Consider the following 21,500-nt stretch of genomic DNA (forward strand, 5'->3'; position numbering starts at 1 on the left):
ACCCACAGTATTTAAGTTATGGGAGAGCAACGGGAAGAGTAATGAGTCACTTAAGGACTTCACTTCCTCTTCTGGGGAAGGAGTTAGTATGTTTTCAGTTGTATGCAGGATAGCTGTATTGTGTTAAGCAGAATGATGATCTTGTCTTTATTTGGAGATCAGATATGATTTAAGAAGGTATGTATGGGTGCCAAATTGATAAGGGGTAGACCTGTGATGGTTAATTTTACCTGCTAACTTGCATGTGCCATAGGGTGCCTACATGAAACATTTAGGGGTGTGTCTGTAAATGTGTTTTGGGATGAGATTAGCATTTGAATCCATGCACTTTTGTAGACTGCCCTCCCAAATGTGAGTGGGCATCGTCCAAGGAAGAATTTGCCTCTCTTTTCTTTCTGCCTGCCTGCTTGAGCTGGGACACTGGTCTGTCCTGTTCCTACACTGGAATTTATACCATCAGTTCTCCCGGTTTCAGGCCTTAGACTCAGACTGGAATTACATCGCTGGCTTTCCTGGGTCTATGGCTTACAGATGGCAGATATGGGCCTTCTCAGTCTCTATAATCATGTGAGTCAGTTCCTCATAATAAATCTCTTCCTTATACATATATTTTATTGCTTCTATTTCTCTGTAAAATCATGACTAATACAATTTCCAATTTGAATCTTCTTTATATGAAAACGTCTATAATATCCCCCAAATCTTCATAGATCTTGCTTTATATGACTCTCTTGATCTCCTTTGGTCTTTGAGGCACAAGACAGCTTGTGCTGGACTATATTGTCTGACAGGTGTGCAATTTTAGGCCTTATCTTTCCAACTAGAACTTAATAATCTTGAAAGTAAGAGTTTTATCTCTTATTTCTTCTGTGTGTAATTTCCTCCATTTGTTCATTTATTTGTTCATTCATCTATTCACTCATTTAACACACTTGCTGAGTTCCTACTATATGCCTACTATACTGCTAACCAATACAACAGTGAGCAATACCAGACTGCTCCGTTTAGTCTCAAAGAGGTATCAGTTTAGCTGGGGATGCTGAAATCAGTAAGACAACCACAAAATATATGCTTAATTATAAGCCATGGCAATGTTCTGAAGGAAATATATTTCAGAGTCCATTAAGGGGAACTTAACCTAACCTTGGGTGGAGAAGTGAGTGTACAAGGCAAGAAAGGCTAATCTGGAAGAAGTTACATTTGAGCTACGATCTTAAGAATGAGCAAGTTTTCACTACCCAAGGTAGAGAAAAAGGGTAGAGGTGTGAGAAGAGTGTTTTGGTTGGAAGTTCTGGGATGGACCACAGTAATGCACACAATAGGTTTTCACAGACAGGAGGCTGACCAGACATTTATTACAAACCATTTTATGCAGTCTCCTCTCTTCTCGTTTTTTCTTAAGCTGAGCTTCCTTTTCTTCTGCTTCCCTCTTCTGACGGTCCTCCTCTTGGGCCTTTAACTGGGCCTGATCAAGATTAGAGTCAGTAAAAAATGAGAATGCTGTGTTTGTAAGGAAATAAGATTTTTCATATTGAAGAAAGTCAAGTATCTACAAAAGTGCCCACTCTGTCCCTGGAAGAAGCCTATACTTCGTGATAAAAGTAGAAAAATCCAACCCACAGGTGGTCAGTTGTATAACTTAAAAGTATCTCCAAAATAATCCTCTTCTACTTGGGAAAGTGATACTAAGCAAGAAAAGAACATTGCTTTTTTATCAAAAAATGATTACTTTTTAGTTATTTTCACCTGTGAAACACTAAGTTCAAACTCTATACAGTGTAGGAAAAATTTCTTCCATTTCACACACGAAAAACCCCCAAACTGTTTATTTTTTCTTCTTATGTACAAAATTTACTTTCGACAGTCTAGGTCACAACGGTGTAGGATAGGAGCTACTCACCTTTGCAGCTTGCCAGACTGGACATCTAAATCTAAATCTGCCAATCTTCCCAATTGCTGGCTGTTATCAACTTTTATAACATTTCCTTCCTGCTACACTAATGGTGTTGCTGGTGTCTTACCTTTTTTTCCTAAATTTTCAGAGTTCAGGCCAGTGGGTAAAAAGCCATTTCTAAAGTTGATCTAGCTCTATTGTCTCAAAACATCTAAACAAGCTAGGCTTCACTTTTTTTTTTTTTTTTTTTTAAAGACCTATATGAATCCTTTATCTTGCCTGGGGTTTCATTCTTGATTTACCAATTTCTCCTCTTCTTGTTTTTTCTTCCTCTCTGCCAAGATCCGCCTACGTTCAGCTCGCTGAACTGCTCTCTCTTCCATGGCTAGAAAATAGTAACACAGCTCCAATATCAAAAATATAAGGAACACTGCAAAAAAAAAGTCTCTACATTTTATAGCAAAATTTAGTGTTATTATTAGGGTTTTCTTGCAGGTTGAATGTTTACAATCTCAGAAACATTTATTTATTTGTTTATAAACATATAAATAAATTCATATAAAATATAAGTTGTAATTGTGATTTATAAATATGTAAGCATATATATTACTTATATACCCCCTCAAATTAAAGACCTAAAATCCTAGCCACAGCAGGGATGAACAATTTGTAAATTATGTTTTTATTTACTTTCCTATTAGAATAAATGTTTACTGATTTATGTAAGATAATGTGCCTTGATGATACTGAAACCCAGAAGCCCAGATTTTTTTTTTAGTAGGCTTCACGCCCAGTATGAAGCCCAATGTGAGGCTTGAACTCATGACCCAGAGATCAAGACCTGAGTTAAGATCAAGAGTCGGAAACTTAACCAAATGAACCACCTAGGCGCCCCCAGAAGCCCGAATTTTAATTTGATGATTTTTTTAATGAACGTAGAAAACATTAAATACGTCTGACACAGACTTTGACAGTACAATCAGTCCTCTTTCCTAAGTCATTATACGTATGTCTGCATGTGGAACAATAACAACAACAAACTAAAGTTTAGGGTCATGATGAATACATTAAAATCTAGTTTTAAGGCCTGGATAGATATCCAGACAGGCAGGATGGAATTGTACTAGGCATTTGGAGAACTGGCATCTGAGCGAATTCAAGTGTCAGACTCCTGTTCTTGACAGTCTATTAAATATCGATCCAAAAGAAGCAAATGTGCAAGATGGTCTGATAATATGACTCTGTCATCAGTTGGGGCTTTTACAGGAAGACAGGCATGGGTGGGAGGAGTATCAAGTTCTGCCCGCCTAAGTCAGCCGATAGTTACTTATGCCACGTTAGAGAGGAAAAATTTAAGTCCAACTTTCAAGAATGAATAAACAAAAAACTCACTAGGCTATTTCTTACAGATATTAAGTGTCTGTTTTGCTGGAGAAAGGATAGTAGGGGAGCTGCAGATGGCGGCAGTGAGGCTGTCTTTAAGGAGGCAGAAATAGACGAGAGGATTAGAGCGAGAGCCCTGAGGAGCAGAGTCTCTGGTAATAAGCTCTTTCCCCATGCTTTCTAGAGCGAATCATTAAAGACTACTTGAAAAGGAGCCTGCAGTTCTAAAATATGATAACTCCTTGATCCAAACAATAATTTTTTAAAAATAAGCACACTGAGCTAGGCATTTCCTGACTATCCTCAGTGTGAGACAAAGATGGCATAGACTGCTGTCCTGGCAGTCAATGCAGAGACTGCTATTTCTTCATGAAAAGGAAGGGCTTCAGGCACAGTGTGCCTTCAGATGACATCACTTCTTGTTAGGGCAGCTATCTTGCCATAGCTGAAAAATCATCTGAAAAATCTGAAAAATCAGATTTACGAACCACAATATAACTGAACTGCCAACGTGCCGACATCTATATACAAACATATACAGCACATGACTATTCAGTATAAACAATCAGCAGACTCACTAGGTGGAGAATGCTTTTCTTCTCACAGCATTATTTGGTTTAAATAATGATTTCCACATGCATCGAAATGTTATTAATGCCTGGTCTGTAGATTTCATTAAAGCCTATCATCAAGGTACAACTCATTATAAGATGATGTAATAACTTGATGTGGATTGCTATAAATGGATCAATATTTTTTTTTTAATTTTTTAAAGCATAGCTTTTTATTTATTTATTTTTAATTTTTTTTTTTTTTTTTTAAATTTATTTCTAGGAGAGAGAGAGAGAGACAGCGTGAGCAGGGAAGGGTCAGAGAGAGAGGGAGTCACAGACTGAAACAGGCTCCAGGCTCCGAGCTGGCAGTCAGCACAGAGCCCGACGTGGGGCTAGAACCCACGAACCGTGAGATCATGACCTAAGCGAAAGTCGGACGCTTAACCGACTAAGCCACCCAGGCGCCCCTAAATGGATCAATATTTTAAGGTTAACAAAGTATAATGTCAGGTGATCTTTATCAGTGTTTGTTGTTAGCAATTACCTAGAGTTTTCTCATTGGTGTAACTGTCCCATTCCTCCCACACCCCCCACAATCCAAATCTCGTATTATGGAAAGATGATATACCTTTCAGTTTGTTTTTGTTCTTTTTGTATTGGTTGGGAAAGCCAGAAAGTGTGGCAGAAGGGGCAGGAATTCTGGTGCACTGGTCTCCTCACATGTCTACCTATCTTTGACCAGGTTCTCCCAAGTCTCAAAACCCAAGAGTTTCCAGGATTCAGCCCCAGCATATTCTATTTCAGGAAGGAAGATAACCCCCACCAGACCGAAAAAAAGAACAAACAAAAAAAAAAAAAAAGAAGAGAAGAAACCAGCAACCATGGGTTCCTTCTGGCTCCAGAGAGAGAATTTTGGGAGTCACTTCTACTACCGTCAGTTCCAGGGGGAGCAACAGGCGAAAAGGGGATAAAAAAAAAAAAAAAAAAAAAAAGGAAAGCATTCAGACCAATAACCAGCTTTGTTCAAAACTCTCAAGTCTGAGGAATTCAAAGCATTTCACAAATTTTAATTATCTTTACTCTCTAAGATACTACGTATTATGCCCACTCAATAAATTGGTGTAACAAGGCATGGAAAGGTTGAGTGACTGGCCTCAGTCTGCAGTGTGAGTCAGGTGCTCGGACTCCCATCCCAGGGCTTCAGATCAATAGGTATCTATCACCCACTTCTTACCCTACCATTTATCACATGTATGGAGTATGTCTCAAGCATGTCTGAAACTACCATATGTGGCTTTTGAGAAATCTGGACTCTTATTTCAGGCTAAAAGTTGTTTTATCCAAAACAACTACACATTTAAGCTAGGTATTTAGCCAGTCCAGGGGATGCTCCATTTGCACCTGATATTGTCCAACCTGGCTTCTCAGGACTAAACATAATTAGAAACCCAGAAATCAAGTTAGAGCAAGCAAAGAAGCTTTGTTCTCTTTTACTGGTATAGCAACAGGACTCCTCAGACAAAGACAGCCACAACACAAATGCTAACTGTATAACTCACAGGTAGCCAGTAGCCTCAAATATCTACCTGTCAAGTACTGATCACAATGTACTGCGGCTTCTTTGTTTTGAGAGTACATTATAAAAGAAAGGGAGAGATCAAGGAGTCTGGAAGCTGGGCAAAGAAGTTCAGGGGCCTCTCAAATCATGAGTCCAAAGAGTGTTCTGATATAATGGACATACTTTGGAAGGACCTGGCAGGTTCTCTTAGGTTCTTTTTCTCTGGGGTTTGACAGCTGGCAGCTCTGTGCATCTGTGACTGCTGTAGCCCTCTCGGCTGCCCACCGCGCCTCTGCTAACCGCTGGCTTTCCTTCAGCTCCAGAATTGTTTTCTGCTGTTCCTGAAGTTTCTTCTTTTGCTTTTCAATTAACTGTTGCTGGAAAACATGGCAGGTGTGGAAATGACCCATGCATATGGATTTTGCTTTCTGGCTGGTGGTTTTGATCTTGTTGCTACCAGGCTGTTGGAAAGGCTCAACATCCTGGGTCTCATGCTGCTTATTGTCAGATGCATTCAAAGTGACTTGCTGGAAGGGAAACTGCAAGCTGCCCTTTGTTGGTCTTTCTAGGTAAGGGCTGGGTAGGCAATCACTGCTCTCTGAGAGAGACTTTTCCCACAAAGGCGGCCCACCAGTCACCTGAGAGAGAAGGAGCATGTTACAGTTCAGCTAGTTAAAGGACTATGTTGAAGAGATCCAACATCATCTAGTCAGCCTTGTTTGGTTCAGTGGCACAACTGCCCTGTGCTCTTGGCCTGGCTATCTCAGAAGCTAGCAGCCTTGGCTCTGTGAGCTATTCTCAGAATGTGCACTGCTGCTCAGCACGGAAACTAGGTGGGTGAGTGGCTACAGCTGTACAAACCATTGCCATGGGCCAGGACATTTACAATAAGAAAACTGTGCTCTTAGAAATTTCTAATTTGGATAGTTGATTTGTCAATTAGGCAGGATTATTCTAGATATATATGACAGGAATTTTAATCTGCATGAATTAACTCCAAGTTTTTTGGCAAACGATATATTCTCCCTCAAGAACATTTGAAAACTGGGGCACCTGGGTAGTTCCTTTGGTTGAGCGTTCGACTCTGGCTCAGGTCATGATCTCACACTTTGTGGGTTCGAGCCCTGCACTGGGCTCTGTGCTGACAACTCAGAGCCTGGAGCCTGCTTCAGATTCTGTGTCTCCCTCTCTCTGCTTCTCCCCCACTTGTGCTTTCTCTCTCTCTCAAAAGTAAAGAAGTAAACATTAAGAAAAAAAAATTAAATAAAAAAGAATGTTTGAAAACTAACAACTACCTTTACAAATCAATAATAGCTCTCTGTTCTCAATGCCCCTCTTGCCACTAATAAATTAATCACAGGGTATGTATGTATGTTGTTTATTCACTCATTCATTGATTTTCAGGATAAAAGCCTGGATTAAAGTTTATAGTCTCCAGCTATTCCAGACTATCTGTGGCAAATATTTGCAAGCCTATGATCAGTGGGCAAATATCTGCATTATATAATAATATCAATAATATAATATTTTAGCATATGTCAAAGCTTTACCATATAACAGATCTCATTCAAAAGACTGAGATATCATACTCATTAGTTCATATAATAAGTTCTATATAGAGGGGGAGGAAAGAGAATTCTTAATCAGAAAAACTAATCCTGACCAAAATAACACATAGTTAAAATGTCTCTTCTAGAATGTCTCATCTGTAAAAGCCTAAGGTCTGATCAGTATTTGATTCTGCCATCAGCAATGGTACAGGGAGAAAAACACTATGAACTATCTTATATCTTAAAAGCTTTTAGCTCTAAGAGGGTACCATACTAGATATTCTTCATGATGATGAAGATATTTCCTATAGACTCAGCTAAAGTGAAAAATGTGATATATGGAAACTCTGACATGTTAAAGACTAAAAAATAACCTTCTATTTCAGAAACATCAATGGATATGTATTTATGAGAACACCTGCTTAAGTAATTTAGCATCAAGCAGGGTATATGGTTTAGGCCCTTTTAAACTTTGTGATAACAGTGCATTATTAACCCAGCAAGATTGTAAAAGCCTTGGGTGCAGCAAAAAGATTTCTTTTGGATCACAGCAACTTTTCACGGTAAAAATAAGAGAATGAAAGAAAGCTTAGTGGTACAGATTATACTTGCTGAAACAGGACTGAATAGGCTGGTGTAATTAGCAAAAATTGTCTATAAGCTAACTGATAATTTTGAACAATTTCAAGGTATAATGTATGGATTTGTGGTACATGAGTCCCTATGATTGTATAATTAGTGAGCACCTAACTAAAGATTTTATATTTTATTTGTTCATGTTATATTCTACACTCTGAAAAAAATTAGGGCTTATCTAGTGACCTACAGAGTCTATTATATCCTTTTATTTTCACTTGCTTTATTTTTTATAATATATTTCCTTGATAAAATCTTTTTCAGAATTCTTGATTTCAGAGATTTAAAGGCTTTTCCTTCTATTTCTTACATATAGTAAGAAAATTACACACAGTATTTTTTCTGTTTTATGCAAATAAAAAACACTTTGTTGTCTTTTCTAAATTTAAAGATAACAACAGTGTAACTTTGTAAAGCAAAAGGTTCCACACAGCTATTTCTTAAGATAGAAGACTCTCTTGGGTCTCAATGGAAGTAAAATTATCTAACTGACATAAAGGTAGATAAATTGCCTAGGGGAAGGGACCAAAATGTTACACAAGTCCCAAGCAGCATCCTCATGATAACTCTTTGCTGAGAGACTAGGCTTAAATTAAAGCCAGCCTACTTACTGGTAGAAATCAGGGTAAAAAACAAGACTGGGGCCCCTTTGGTATTGTTTATTTTACATGTCTGAGTTAAGGGCTCAACAGTGTTATGTGGAAGACCAGAGGGGCCTGGGGTGGAGGTGAGGTGGTAGGTGAGGAAAAGTGCAAATCAAATATGACAAGTGCAATTATGAAAGAAAAAACTGATAGGATTCACTCTATAAAAACTTAACTCTGTATAGTACCAAACACCAAAACTTACTCAAAAGGACCAATGAAAAAACTGAAAAAAATTTATGCAAAATGTCATAATAAAAGCGTCAGTAGTCTAATATAAAGAGCCCTACAAATAAGAAAAATATATATAATCAAACAGAAAAATGTATAATGGCATGAAGAAACAAGTTACTATCTAACTCCATTTTCACATACATAAATATGTAAATGGTCGGCATGAAGAAACAAGTTACTATCTATCTCCATTTTCACATACATAAATATGTAAATGGTCATTACCAAAAATGTTTAACTTCACTAATAAAAAATGCAAATGTTGAAGCAATAATAAGATGAAAATATTTTACCTATCAACTTAGCAAAAATGAAAAACATGTTACTAGACAGGAAAATAGGCATTTCTTTGGCACAAACTTTGTGGAAGGGCAATTTGGTAATCGTCTTTAAAATAGGCATTCTATTTTTAGGTATTTATCCTAAGTAAAGCATTTAAGTAAAAGTGTATGCCTGCAAAGATTTCGTTACAGTGATGTTCACTGAAGCACTGTTTACAATAGGGGCAAAGTGGAAACAACTTCAATGTCCAGCAATAGAGAAAAAAGTACACAGATTCTAGCTTAGGGTTCACAACAGAGCATCTATCTACAGCCATTATAGAATGGTAGTCCTTAAGCAAGGGGTATTCACAGGGCCGCCTGTGAAACTTGAAAAAGATACAGGTGCCCCACAACCAGAAATTCTGATTTAACAGGTCTCATCTGTGGTTTACCCTCAATTGAGAACTACTGTTGTAGAAGTGGATTTGGTGGCATAGAAAATTCTCATGTTATATTATAAAATTATGAAGTAGTTTTTTAGAAAAACAGAATAGTTACATAGTTATTAAGAAGAAAGAAAATGGCCTTACTTCCTCTGTATTATATGTTATGAAAAAGTAGATATCTTCAATAAGTTGAAGAAAATTTAAAAGTTAAATAAAATATTAAAGAGAAAAATTTGCATATTCCTGAATAGAGAAAAGACTATATGGCCATATTCCAACATGTTATTATTGGTGGTTACCTCCAAATGATGGAATTATAGGCTACTTTTCTTTTTCCTCTCTCATTTTCTCCTATCAAATTACCATAATTAACATGATTTTCTTATTAGAAAAATAAAAACTTTAAAACCCCATATATAGATACGTGTAAATACATAGATATGTGTATATGTATGTCACAAGCTCATTTGCAAAGGAAATGTCTGATAATCAAGTAAGAGGAATTCAAAAGTTATAAACAATGCTTTATCTTTGTGAAAGATTCTCTCAGTTGTTTTAAATTTTTTTTAATGTTTTATTTATTTTTGAGAGAGGGCTAGAGACAGCATGAGCAGGGGAGGTTCAGAGAGAGAGAGGGAGACACAGAATCCGAAACAGCCTCCAAGCTCTGAGCTGGCAGTCAGCACAGAGCCGGATGTGGGGCTTGAACCCACGAACCGTGAGATCATGACCTAAGCTGAAGTCGGACGCTTAACCAACTGAGTCACCCAGGTGCCCCTCAGTTGTTTTAAATTCCCTCTCTATATTATGTCCCTACTGAGTCACAACTATACCAAAATGTATATGTTACATATAAAAAGAAGATTCAGTTTGAGAAAATAAACACTGACTGAAAGGTAACCTTTGTGCACTGTAGACAGCTTTTATCTTTTATTTTAGATCATCCAGGCAAAGCAATCTGATAGTGGCTAATATATCCCAGGCTATACAAGTGCAGAGCTCAGATACCAGTGTTTAATAAATAGAAGACCAAGCAAAGGAAAAACATTGTACCTCTCCATTTCTTACAGGTGCATCCACCATGGCTGCTGCCTCCTCAAGTAGACTGATGCCAGGTGACCCATTTGCGCTGAGTTTCCCTAGTGATGCTGCCTTCAGCAGCTCATTCATTCTCTTTCTGGTTTCTTCCTTTGTTCGAGCCAGCTCTCTCTTTAGGATCTCTGCATGATGCCAATGCTGCCACTCTGTAAAGCGGTGTCGGAGAACTTGTTTCCGGTTATACTCAGTCGCCAGTTGTTGTTTTCTAAGCAACAAAGTTCTTCCGTTAAAAAGAAGAAGCCATTTATAGCTTGTTAGTTGATAATATAAATGAGACAAGTCTAAAGGAGTCCCAGAAATGTTCCATCTTAGCTCTGGCTTATCCTTTTATTTAAACTAAATGGAATCGCTTATCAAATTCCCTGGTACACAAAGTCTGCTAGTAGAGGGTATTAGCATCTAAGACATTACCTCAGAAGGAATTCTATAATGCCACAAAGACATAATACATTTTTTAAATTACCCTGAAATAGTAAAAAGGAGCAAAAAGAATAGGCATATAAAGGACTACATTTATTTTTTTTTTTTAGTTTATTTTGAGAGAGACAGAGCTACCACGTGTGCAAGCGAGTGGCAGGGGGCAGAGAGAGAGAGAGAGAGAGAGAGAGAGAGAGAGAGAAGCTCCCAAGTAGGCTCTGTGCTGTGAGCATGGGCCCGAATTGGTGCTTAAACTCAGAAACTGTTAGATCGCGACCTCAACCAAAATCAAGAGTTGGATGCTTAACTGACTGAGCCACCCAGGGACCCCTAAATCACTACTTTTGAAAAGATGAATGCATGACGAAGATTTCAGCTATGCTTGCAAATGAAGACAGATTTGAAAGGGAATGGAACAAGATTTAACAAGCGAACTGTCAATAACAAATTAAATAGAAGACTTACAAAAGTCAATGTGTAACCAAGCGGGTGGATCTTGTGAAAGAACTGAATCAGACACAGGATTTCTAAAGAGAAGGATTCATTTATCAGATCCTTAAACTGAATGAATGAAAACACTAGAAAAGTGTGAAAGGTGTGTCAGAGACAACATACCTGCCCTCATGGAACTCATTCAGAATCTAGTAAGGAGTCTGGTTCATTCTCTTCCTAAGGAAGACCTTCTTCTAATTCCCAGGTACTTCATGACATTAGGAGACACCACTGAGTGGAGTTGAGAAATGCCTGCTACATTCCCTTCCCAAAGGGGGTCTCCATTAGAGACATTTCTGTGGCAGCCCTGGAATTCAAGCATGGAGGTCTCTGAGCACTATCTCTGAGTGGATGATTGTCCCTGAATAAGAAAGCTATGGAGTTTGGAACTTATTATATTGCATCAGGGGTCAGTTTTGAGGTTTAAAATCTATCGTTTAGATACCTACTTGATTTTATCTTGTAAAAGTGACTTGAATATGTTCTCTATAATACTATTTGCATACCCATTTCTGTTGAACATCCATAACGCTTACCTCTCCTCACAGACTCTTTGAGGTTACATTAAAAAAATCAAAGCTCTTAAGTCAATGAATCAGGAGAACATTTCTAGAGTTCTTAAAAGTTTAAGTGACTTTTAAATCTTTTTTGACTGGCACCTACAGTAAGAAAAATGTTACACTGTGACACAATATACAAGTTTATAGGTGTATGTGTATGTTTGAAACAAAAATATATGTAATTGAAACAAAGTTTCACTAAACAAGATCTACCCTTACTACCAGATGCGCATTCTGACATTTTGGATCCATTCCATTTCTATGAAAAACAGCTCATCTTGAGTCTGATTTCAGGTCCCATTAATGGGTTAAAACCCTTAGCTTGAAAAAGACTGTTCGAGAGTCATAGAATTTAACCTATGTCAGAGGAATTGGATGAAACAACCAATTAGTGAGAGTAGAGTCCACTGAAATAATGAAATTCAGGATAAACACTAACAACAACTCTGCCAACAGTGGGTTTTATTGTACTTAATTGTTTCCTTCTCCTGTATTAATGGTAGGTACTCAATATTTGATTAACAGACTGATGTTTTTGTAATAAAAGTACAATATAGGTGATAATATAAACATTTATACATGGAATTTAATTTGATGGAAATAAATTATCTAATATGGGACTGAATAACCTTGAAATAAAAATTTCAGAGGAAATAGGATAATAAATAAGGTAGCAACGCAGGTAAGAAAAAAACTCCAAAAATACCAATGTTTAAATAGTGAAAGAAACAGAAAGCCTATAGCACTTTTCTTAAGTAAGTGAAAATCATAAATTTCCACTGGATAGAAGATGGATATTGCTCCGTCTGATTAATGTGAAATTCAATTTACATCAATCTGCTCAGGAAGGGGGGAGTGTGAAATCTACCTGATGTGTTAATTTCATGTTTTTATAGCATAAACAGCCAAAAGCGCTCCAGGATTCTGACTGTCGTGGAAGAGGTTATTTGGACACTATAAAAAGGCAAAGAGAAAAATGTTTCTACAAGTATAACAAAAAGACTAAACAGTAAGAAAATGGGTAAAAATTACATGTTCACCATAGTGCTCAGAGGCCACTCTACAATGACCATGTAGGGGATTTCAAAGTGTGTTAAAATATCTATGTTTGAGGGCTGTGATGGAAGAGGAGACATGCAGAAGGTAGGGATCCAGACACAAGGCTGGTTTATGCCTGTCCCTCTGCTGTTCACTTCAGCAGAGTGACAATATTCCAAATTAGCTCATTTCTGTACTTTTTAAAAAATTAACACTAAAAACATAAATATTTCTGAAAGTGAAAAATCAATTATATGTCTTAAAACCTCAATCCGGGGCACCTGGGGGACTCAGTAGGTTAAGCATCCGACTTTGGCTCAGGTCATGATCTCATGGTTTGTGGGTTGGAGCCCCACCTTGGGCTCTGTGCTGACAGCTAGCTCAGAGCCTGGAGTCTGTTTCAGATTCTGTATCTCCCTCTCTCTCTGACCCTCCTCCGTTCATGCTGTCTCTCTCTCTCTCAGAAAACAAAACAAAACATTAAAACCTCAATCCAGTGCAATACTGTGCTAACCAAAAGATATGCTAACCAAAAGATATGGTTTCAGACACAATTCCCAAGTAATCATAAAATGAAGGACAGAGTTCCCTTTGGAAAACATCCTGTCCCAATATGCTTCCAAATGGGAATTTCTGGCATGTGTATATAGATTGATCATCACACTTACTGCATGCACAGAAAGGCTGTCCCTAAAGACCAAATATAATGGAAAAATCTCCATTTTCCTTCCAATGTAGGGAAGAACCCAGTTCTTCCCCATTGTTTGTCACCTGTGTGTCTTTACCTTTTCAGAGAATACCTTACTTCTGGCACTCTAGTCACGAAATGTGTGGACATTTTTCTCCACAGCAACAAGCAATTCTTGGACACCCAGCAGGGTATCCAAGAAAACTCAATTCTGACACCATCCACCTGAAGACAGTGTCAGATCCCACAGGTTAAGGGGATCCCATAAGACTCTCCCCCATTCCTACTACCTTCAGATGCCAGTCACAAGACCAGGTTACCTATCACCTGTGTTTCTGATCAATTGGCTATAGACTGTAGATTCCAACTACCCCTCCTTAGGTTTGATTAATTTGCTAGAGTAGCTCACAGAACTTGGGGGAACATTTATGTTTACCAGATGAAGAATTCCAATGAACAACCAGATGAAGAGATATATAGGGTGAAGTCTGGGAGGGTCCTAAGCACAAGAGCTTCTGTCCCCATGTATTTGGGGTGTCAGCGTGGGTATGTGTTCACTTGCCTGGAAGTTCCCTGAACCCTGTATTTTGGAGATTTTAAGGAGGCTTCATGGTGCTATAACTGATATTAAATCCATTTCAGTCTTCCTTTTCAAGAGAATGGGGGGTGATATAGAAAACAAAATAATAGAATAATGAATATAATAATGACGCAGAAAAAAAAGAGGGAAACTAAAGCAAAAGAGCACATTATAAGAACTGGAGAACTCAGTGACTTATTAAAAAGGAATAACATCGGGTCATCTGGGTGGCTCAGTTGGTTGAGCGTCCGACTTTGGCTCAGGTCATGATCTCATACTCGTGAATTCAATCCCTGCGTCAAGCTCTGTGCTGACAGCTCAGAGCCTAGAGCCTGCTTCAAATTCTGTGTCTCCCTCTCTCTCTGTCCCTCTCCTGCTCGCACTCTGTCTCTCTCTCTTTCTCTCAAAATAAATAAACATAATAATACAAATTTAAAAAATAGAAAGGAATAACATCTGAATCATAGGAGTCCTGGGGGATGAAGAGAGAGAAAAAGGGGTAGAAGGTTTTTATGTGAGCAAATTATAGTGGAAAACTTTCTTAATCTGTGGAAAGACACAGACATCAAAATCCAAGAAACACAAAGAACTCCTATTAGATTCAACAAAAGTCAACCATCAACAAGGCATATCATAGTCAAATTCACAAAATATACAGAGAAAAAAAGAATTATGAAAGCAGTAAGGAGAAAAAGTCCTTAACCCATAAAGGAAGACAGACAGGTTCTCAGCAGACCTATCCACAGAAATTTGGCAGGCCAGAAAGGAGTGGCAGGATATATTCAAAGTGCTGAATCAGAAAAAAAAATGCAGCCAAGAATTCTTTATCTGGCAAGGTTGTCATTCAAAATAGAAGGAAAGATAAAGAGTTTCCCAGACAACAAAAACTAAAGGAGTTCATGACCACTGAATCAGCCCTGCAAGAAATTTTAAGGGGGACTCTCTGAGGGGAGAAAAACATGACACAAAACAAAAAAAGACCAAAGGCAACAAGGACAGGAAAGGACCAAATAATACCACCAGAAACTCCAACTCCAAGAGCAACACAATGGCAATAAATTCATATCCTTCAGTACTTAAACTCCAAATGTTAATGGACTAAACGCTCCAATCAAAAGACACAGGTTGTCAGAATGGTAAGAAAATAAGATCCATCTATATGCTATTTATAAGAAACCCATTTTAGACCTAAAGACACCTTCAAATTGAAAGTAAGGGGATAGAGAACCATCTATCATGCTAATGGTCACCAAAAGAAAGCTGGAGTAGCTATACTTATATTATACAATCTAGATTTTAAAATAAATACTGTAACTAGAGATGAAACAGGGCATTATATCATAATAAAGGGGCCTAGCCACCACAAAGAGCTAAGTATAAACATTTCTGCCCCTAATGTGAAACACCCAAATATATGTATATATCAATTAATCACAAACATAAAGAAACTCATTGATAGTAATACCATAATAATAGGAGACTTCAACACCCCACTTACAGCAATGGACGGGGATCATCTAAGCAGAAAATCAACAAAGAAGCAATGGCTTTGAATGACACACTGGACCGGATGGACTTAACAGATATATTCAGAACATTTCATCCTAAAACAACAGAAAACACATTCTTCTCCAGGGCACATGGAATGTTCTCCAGACTAGATCACATACTGGGACACAAATCAGTCCTCAATAAGTACAAAAAGATCAAGATCATACTGTGTATATTTTCAGACACAACACTATGAAACTTGAAATCAACCACAAGAAAAAAATGTGGAAATATAACAAATACTTGGAGACAAAAGACCATCCTACTAAAGAATGAATGGGCTAACCAATACAGTCTCTTCAGCAAACTCAAAGTGTTGAGAAAACTGGACAGTAACATGTAGAAGAATGAACTTGAAACACTTTCTTACACCATATATAAAAATAAACTCAAAGTGGATGAAAGATCTAAACGTAAGACAGGAAGCCATCAAAATCCTAGAGGAGAAACCAGGCAAAAACCTCTTTGACCTTGGCCAGGGCAACTTCTTACTTAACACATCTCTGGAGGCAAGGGAAAGAAATGCATAAATGAACTATTGGAACTTCATCAAAATAAAAAGCTTCTTCATGGCAAAGGAAACAATCAGCAAAACTAAAAGGCAGCCAACAGAAAGGGAGAAGATATTTGCAGTATCTTCTAATATCAGATAAAGGATTAGTGTCTAAAATCTATAAAGAACTTTCAAATTCAGCACCCAAAAAACAAATAATCCAGTGAAGAAATAGGCAAAAGACATGAATAGACACTTTTCCAAAGAAGACATCCAGATATGGCTAACAGACATATGATATCATTCATCATCAGGGAAATACAAAATCACAATGAGATACCACCTCACACCTGTCAGAATAGCTAAAATTAACAACTCAGGCAACAACAGATGTTGGCAAGGATGAGGAAAAAGAGGAGCCCTTTTGCACTGCTGTCAGAATGCAAACTGGTACAGTCACTCTGGAGAACAGTATGGAGATTCCCCAAAAAATTAAAAATAGAACTACCCTACAACCCAGCAACTGCATCACTAGGTATTTATCTGAAGGATGCAGGTGTGCTGTTTTGAAGGGGACATGCACCCCAATGTTTACAGCAGTGCTATCGACAATAGCCAAATTATGGAAAGAGCCTAAAAGTCCATTGACTGATGAATGGATAAAGAAAATGTGGTGTACACACACACACACACACACACACACACACACACACACGGGAGTATTACTTGGCAATCAAAAAGAATGAAATCTTGCCATTTGCAAAAACGTGGATGGAACTGAGGGTAATTAGAGAAATTACTGAAATTAGAGAAAGACAAATATCATATGACTTCAGTCATATGTGGAATTTAAGATATAAAACAGATGAACATAAGGGAAGGGAAGCAAAAATAAAAACAGGGATGAGGACAAAACACAAGAGACTCTTAAATACAGAGAACAAACTGAGGGCTACTGGAGGGCTGCTGGGTGGGAAGATGGGCTAAATGGGCGAGGGGACATTAAGGGGGACACTTGTTGCGATGAGCACTGGGTGTTACATGTATGGGATGAATCACTGGGTTCTATTCCTGAAATCATTATTGCATTATATGCTAACTAACGGGATGTAAATTTAAAAAATAAAAATAAAAATAAAAAAAGAAAATCATAAGAAGAGAAAAGATAAAAACAGAGAGGGAGGCAAACCATAAAAGACCCTTAAATAGAGAGAACACATTGAGGGTTGCTGGAGGGGAAGTGGGTGAAGGATGGGCTAAATGGGTGCTGGGCATTAAGGAGGGCATCTGTGGAGATGAGCACTGGGTGTTATATATAAGTGATGAATCACTGGCTTCTACTCCTGAAGCCAATACTACACTCTATATTAATTAACTTGAATTTAAATAAATTAATTTTAAAAAATTAATAAAATTTAAGTTAAAAATATAAACTATAAAGGTTTAAATAAGAGTTTAAATATGAACCATGCTGTTTATTTTTTTTAACTTTTTAACATTTTAATTTATTTTGAGAGAGAAAGAAACAGAGCATGAGTGGGGGAGGGGCAGAGAGAGGGAGACACAGAATCTGAAGCAAAATCTAGGCTCTGAGCTGTCAGCACACAGCCAGACACGGGGCCCAAACTCACAAACTGTGAGATCGTGACCTGAGCTGAAGCTGATGTTTAATCGACTGAGTCACCGAGGTGTCCCTGAACCATGCTGTTTAGAATCAACACACCTGAATTGATACTTAGTGATCAGTGCATGTTCTAGAACCTGTAAGTCAGAAGAACACTGATTAGATAAGGGATACTAGATAAGCACCTGGAAGTTTCTAACCCTCAGATTCCTCCTAAAAATGGTGTCACCCTAAAAAAAAAAAAAAGGATGCTTTACATTGCTTGTCCTACAGGACTTTTAAAAAAAGATCTAATTCACACACACGCACACGCCCGCACACACACCCTTAAACATACAGAACAAATTCTCATGGAAGATAACTCTGCTTCAAGATAACAAAACTACTAGATATCTAAAAAGTGTCTTGAATTTTTAAAAAGGATATGAGAAACGATAAATAAATAAGCACACACTAGTGATCTGAGTGCTGAAATCTGACACATGAAAACAGCAGTGGTGCGAGCAGCTGCACTGCGATGAGCAGGAGCAGGAATGAATGAGCTGGTGCATTTAATAATGCACCAGGGAGCCCCCAGGGAGAAAGCAGGAGCTAACACAATTCTGTCTTAAAGAGTTTTGAAGTGAGCCAGGCAGTACAAGTCCCTGCCTCTCTGACAGACAGATGAGGAGCCTGACCAGCTTCAGAAGCGATGCAGTTTCTGGCCTCTTGCCTTCATACCCAGCTGAGCATGGAGGGAAGGGCGTCGAACATGATTCACAGAGGGGCTCTGTAAGTGACTGCCCAAAAGAATGCTCAGATGAGGAGTGGGAAAATGGGGCTATCTGACCGTCTATTTTCAACTCAGCCTCCCTTCTTCTAGGCTAGCACGTGGGCTCACCCCAGCCTGCTTCCCCACAAGCTGCCTATGTGCTGGTTTACCAGTTTTTCCCCCAAACTGAAAAACGCCCACTTCTACTTAGCCACATTCTGTCTCTCTCAGAAGATGGGGCCCATGAATTCCTATTTTTAAAAAGCTCCTCAGGGGATTATAATGCACAATAGCCAAGTCCATGTCACTCTTGAGTATTTATCTTATGGTGCCTTCTGTTGCAATTATTTTTAGTAGTTGGGTACCATGTTTAACTTCACTTAAATGGAAAACTCCTAGAAGGCAAGTGTTTAACACTTTTTTCAATCCCCTCTCCCTGTACTTAGGAGAGAGCCTAGTACCCAGTAAATGTCAATAACGCTGGCTGGCTGAAAGAATAAATTCTATCAAACAGAATGAAAGAATGAGTGAACAAATGAATGCCATGGTCTGAGGGATGTCAAAGGGCCAGTTTTCCCACTGGCCTGCCACAGTACCCTCAAATCCCCCACACTTACATTTTGGGCACTGTTTCCAGACCACGCCTGCTAAAGTATATGCAGTTTCCTGAGAGGAATAACATCAATTGAGGATTACAGTGAAAAAGGATGATGGGCTTGAGGGACAAAGGGAAGAGAGAAAAGCATATGTGGGGCAAGGCCCAGAGTTCTGGTACAAGACAGAGCAGGATAGCAGGTAATGTGGAGGCTAATGAGGGGAAGACAGAGGTGCTTCTGAGGAAAGAATGAGAAATCAGGGGCTGAAGAAGGGCTGGTGGAGGATGTTGAAAACAAACTTTGCTTCTTCCTAATTTTGTCTAGGTCTGGTCATAAATTTAAGAGAGGAAGGGAGAGAGGAGCAATGGAAGAACTGAAGCCAGCTTTCGCACGTGAACATGCTGAGCAAAGTAAAAATACGGTTCAGATTCCAACATCACCACATCAAAGGGTCTACACCTAAGCATGTGCACCAGGGTTTTGTTTTATAACCTAAGCCAGTGAATTCTCAGGTTTGGGAATATTTGTTAATGTTGAGATTATATTATAATGTTGTATTGGAATTTTATAGCACCATTACCATAACTGCTTTTAAAAGAAAAGAGAGAGACAAAAATAGAAGAGAGAGGGAACAAAAGAAAATTAAAGAAAGGACGAAGGAGAAGACGGAAGGATGGAGGGAAGGGAGCTGGGAAAGCTCGGCCCTGCATGGGGGAGCTGGCCGGGGAAGGTAAACCCCAGGTGTCAGAAACAAGTGCGGATGCAGGAGCTGGAGGCTGAAGACACAGCTGACATCTGAGTAATGGGCACAGCAAATGATTTCCACGTCCAGGTGAATGGGCTACAGAACCACCTGTGCCTTGCCAAGCTGGTAAAAGTTAGTTTCTACAGTTAGTAACCCATTATATTCCTAGAGCTCATTATTTAGGAAAAAAGTGCTTGAAAACACTATCAAGTTAAATTGCAAAAGGGGAAGCAAATAAACTCCTTATTGACTCACTTATTATTCAACAAATATGTATTTGGTATCAACTGAGATACTGGGAGAAACTCTGATGAACACAGAAAAGAACCAGCCTCTCCAGACACCCTCAGTCCCACTAATATTTCTTGGTTTCTGCTTGCAGTAGCTAACTTAGAGCTTTTCCCCACCTTTAATATCCCATCCTTCTTTCTAGAACAAAGGAAAACATACAGAGAGCCACGGGTTTGTAGGAAAGCAGCACAAAGGATGGTTCTACTCCTATGTTTCCAGCATGTCTTATCATTTGGTAATTACTGCTTTATTTTTTGTTCGCAAATCAATCAATGTGATACATCACATCAACAAAAGATAAAAACCATATGATCCTGTCAATAGATGCAGGAAAAGCATTTGACAAAATACAACATCCCTTCTTAATAAAGACACTTGAGAAAGTCGGGATAGAAGGAACTTACTTAAACATCATCAAAGCCATCTATGAGAAACCCTCAGCTAACATCATCCTCAACGGGGAAAAACTGAGAGGTTTCCCCCTGAGATCAGGAATATGACAGGGATGTCCACTCTCACCACTGCTATTTAATATAGTGCTGGAAGTCCTAGCATCAGCCATCAGACAACAAAAGGAAATAAAAGGCATCAAAATTGGCAAAGAAGTCATACTTTCACTTTTCGCAGATGACATGATACTCTACATAGAAAACCTGACAGACCCCACCAGAAGCCTACTAGAACTGATCTAAGAATTCAGCAATGTTGCAGGGTACAAAATCAACGTACAGAAACCAGCTGCATTTTTATACATCAACAATGAAGCAACAGAAAGAGAAATCAAGAAACCGATCCCATTCACAATTGCACAAAAAACCCATAAAGTACCTAGGAATAAACCTAACCAAGGATATAAGAGATCTGTATGATGAAAACTATAGAAAACTTATGAAGGAAATTGAAGAAGACACAAAGAAATGGAAAGACATTCCATGCTCATGGATTGGAAGAATAAATATAGTTAAAATGTCATTACTACCCAAAGCTATCTACACATTCAATGCAATCCCAATCAAAATTACACCAGCATACTTGTCTGCAGCCATCTAAAGTAAATTGCCACATAACTGAAAAATACTGCTGTCTTAGGGAATCACCACCTAGATGCTATTTAATATTTAATACTGAAGAAGTGTGGCATTGGAAAGAGCATCTGAATCAGAAGCAAAGAGACCAGACTCTAGTCCGGGACTAGCTACTGTTACCCTTTGGACCTTGAGAGAGTCATTTACTCTCTCCAGGCCTTACTTTTAACCTATGTAAAATGACAGGCAGGATCAGATGATCCTTGAGGTGGCTTTCTGCTCTAAATTTTTTTTGCAATAAAGTTCTGTAGTAAAAAAAATATTCTAAGTTAAGTATTTTCTAACTCTGGAACTTTAAAAAAAAAATGTAATACCTATTCTGAACATTT

General features: G+C 38.3%; 1 protein-coding gene across 1 annotated transcript in view; it reads right to left on the reverse strand.

Moving 5' to 3' along the window:
* CCDC191 (coiled-coil domain containing 191) overlaps positions 1–21,500 on the reverse strand; it is an 88,398-nt gene that overhangs the window by 31,135 nt on the left and 35,763 nt on the right. The window contains 6 exon segments of the mRNA XM_039256634.1: positions 1,364–1,465; positions 2,197–2,405; positions 3,302–3,413; positions 4,705–4,792; positions 5,573–6,027; positions 10,216–10,480. Coding sequence (XP_039112565.1) covers positions 1,364–1,465; positions 2,197–2,405; positions 3,302–3,413; positions 4,705–4,792; positions 5,573–6,027; positions 10,216–10,480 — 1,231 coding nt within the window.

The sequence above is a fragment of the Hyaena hyaena genome, unplaced genomic scaffold, assembly GCF_003009895.1.
Source record: "Hyaena hyaena isolate Hyena2069 unplaced genomic scaffold, ASM300989v1 scaffold_582, whole genome shotgun sequence".
Taxonomy (NCBI): Eukaryota; Metazoa; Chordata; class Mammalia; order Carnivora; family Hyaenidae; genus Hyaena; species Hyaena hyaena.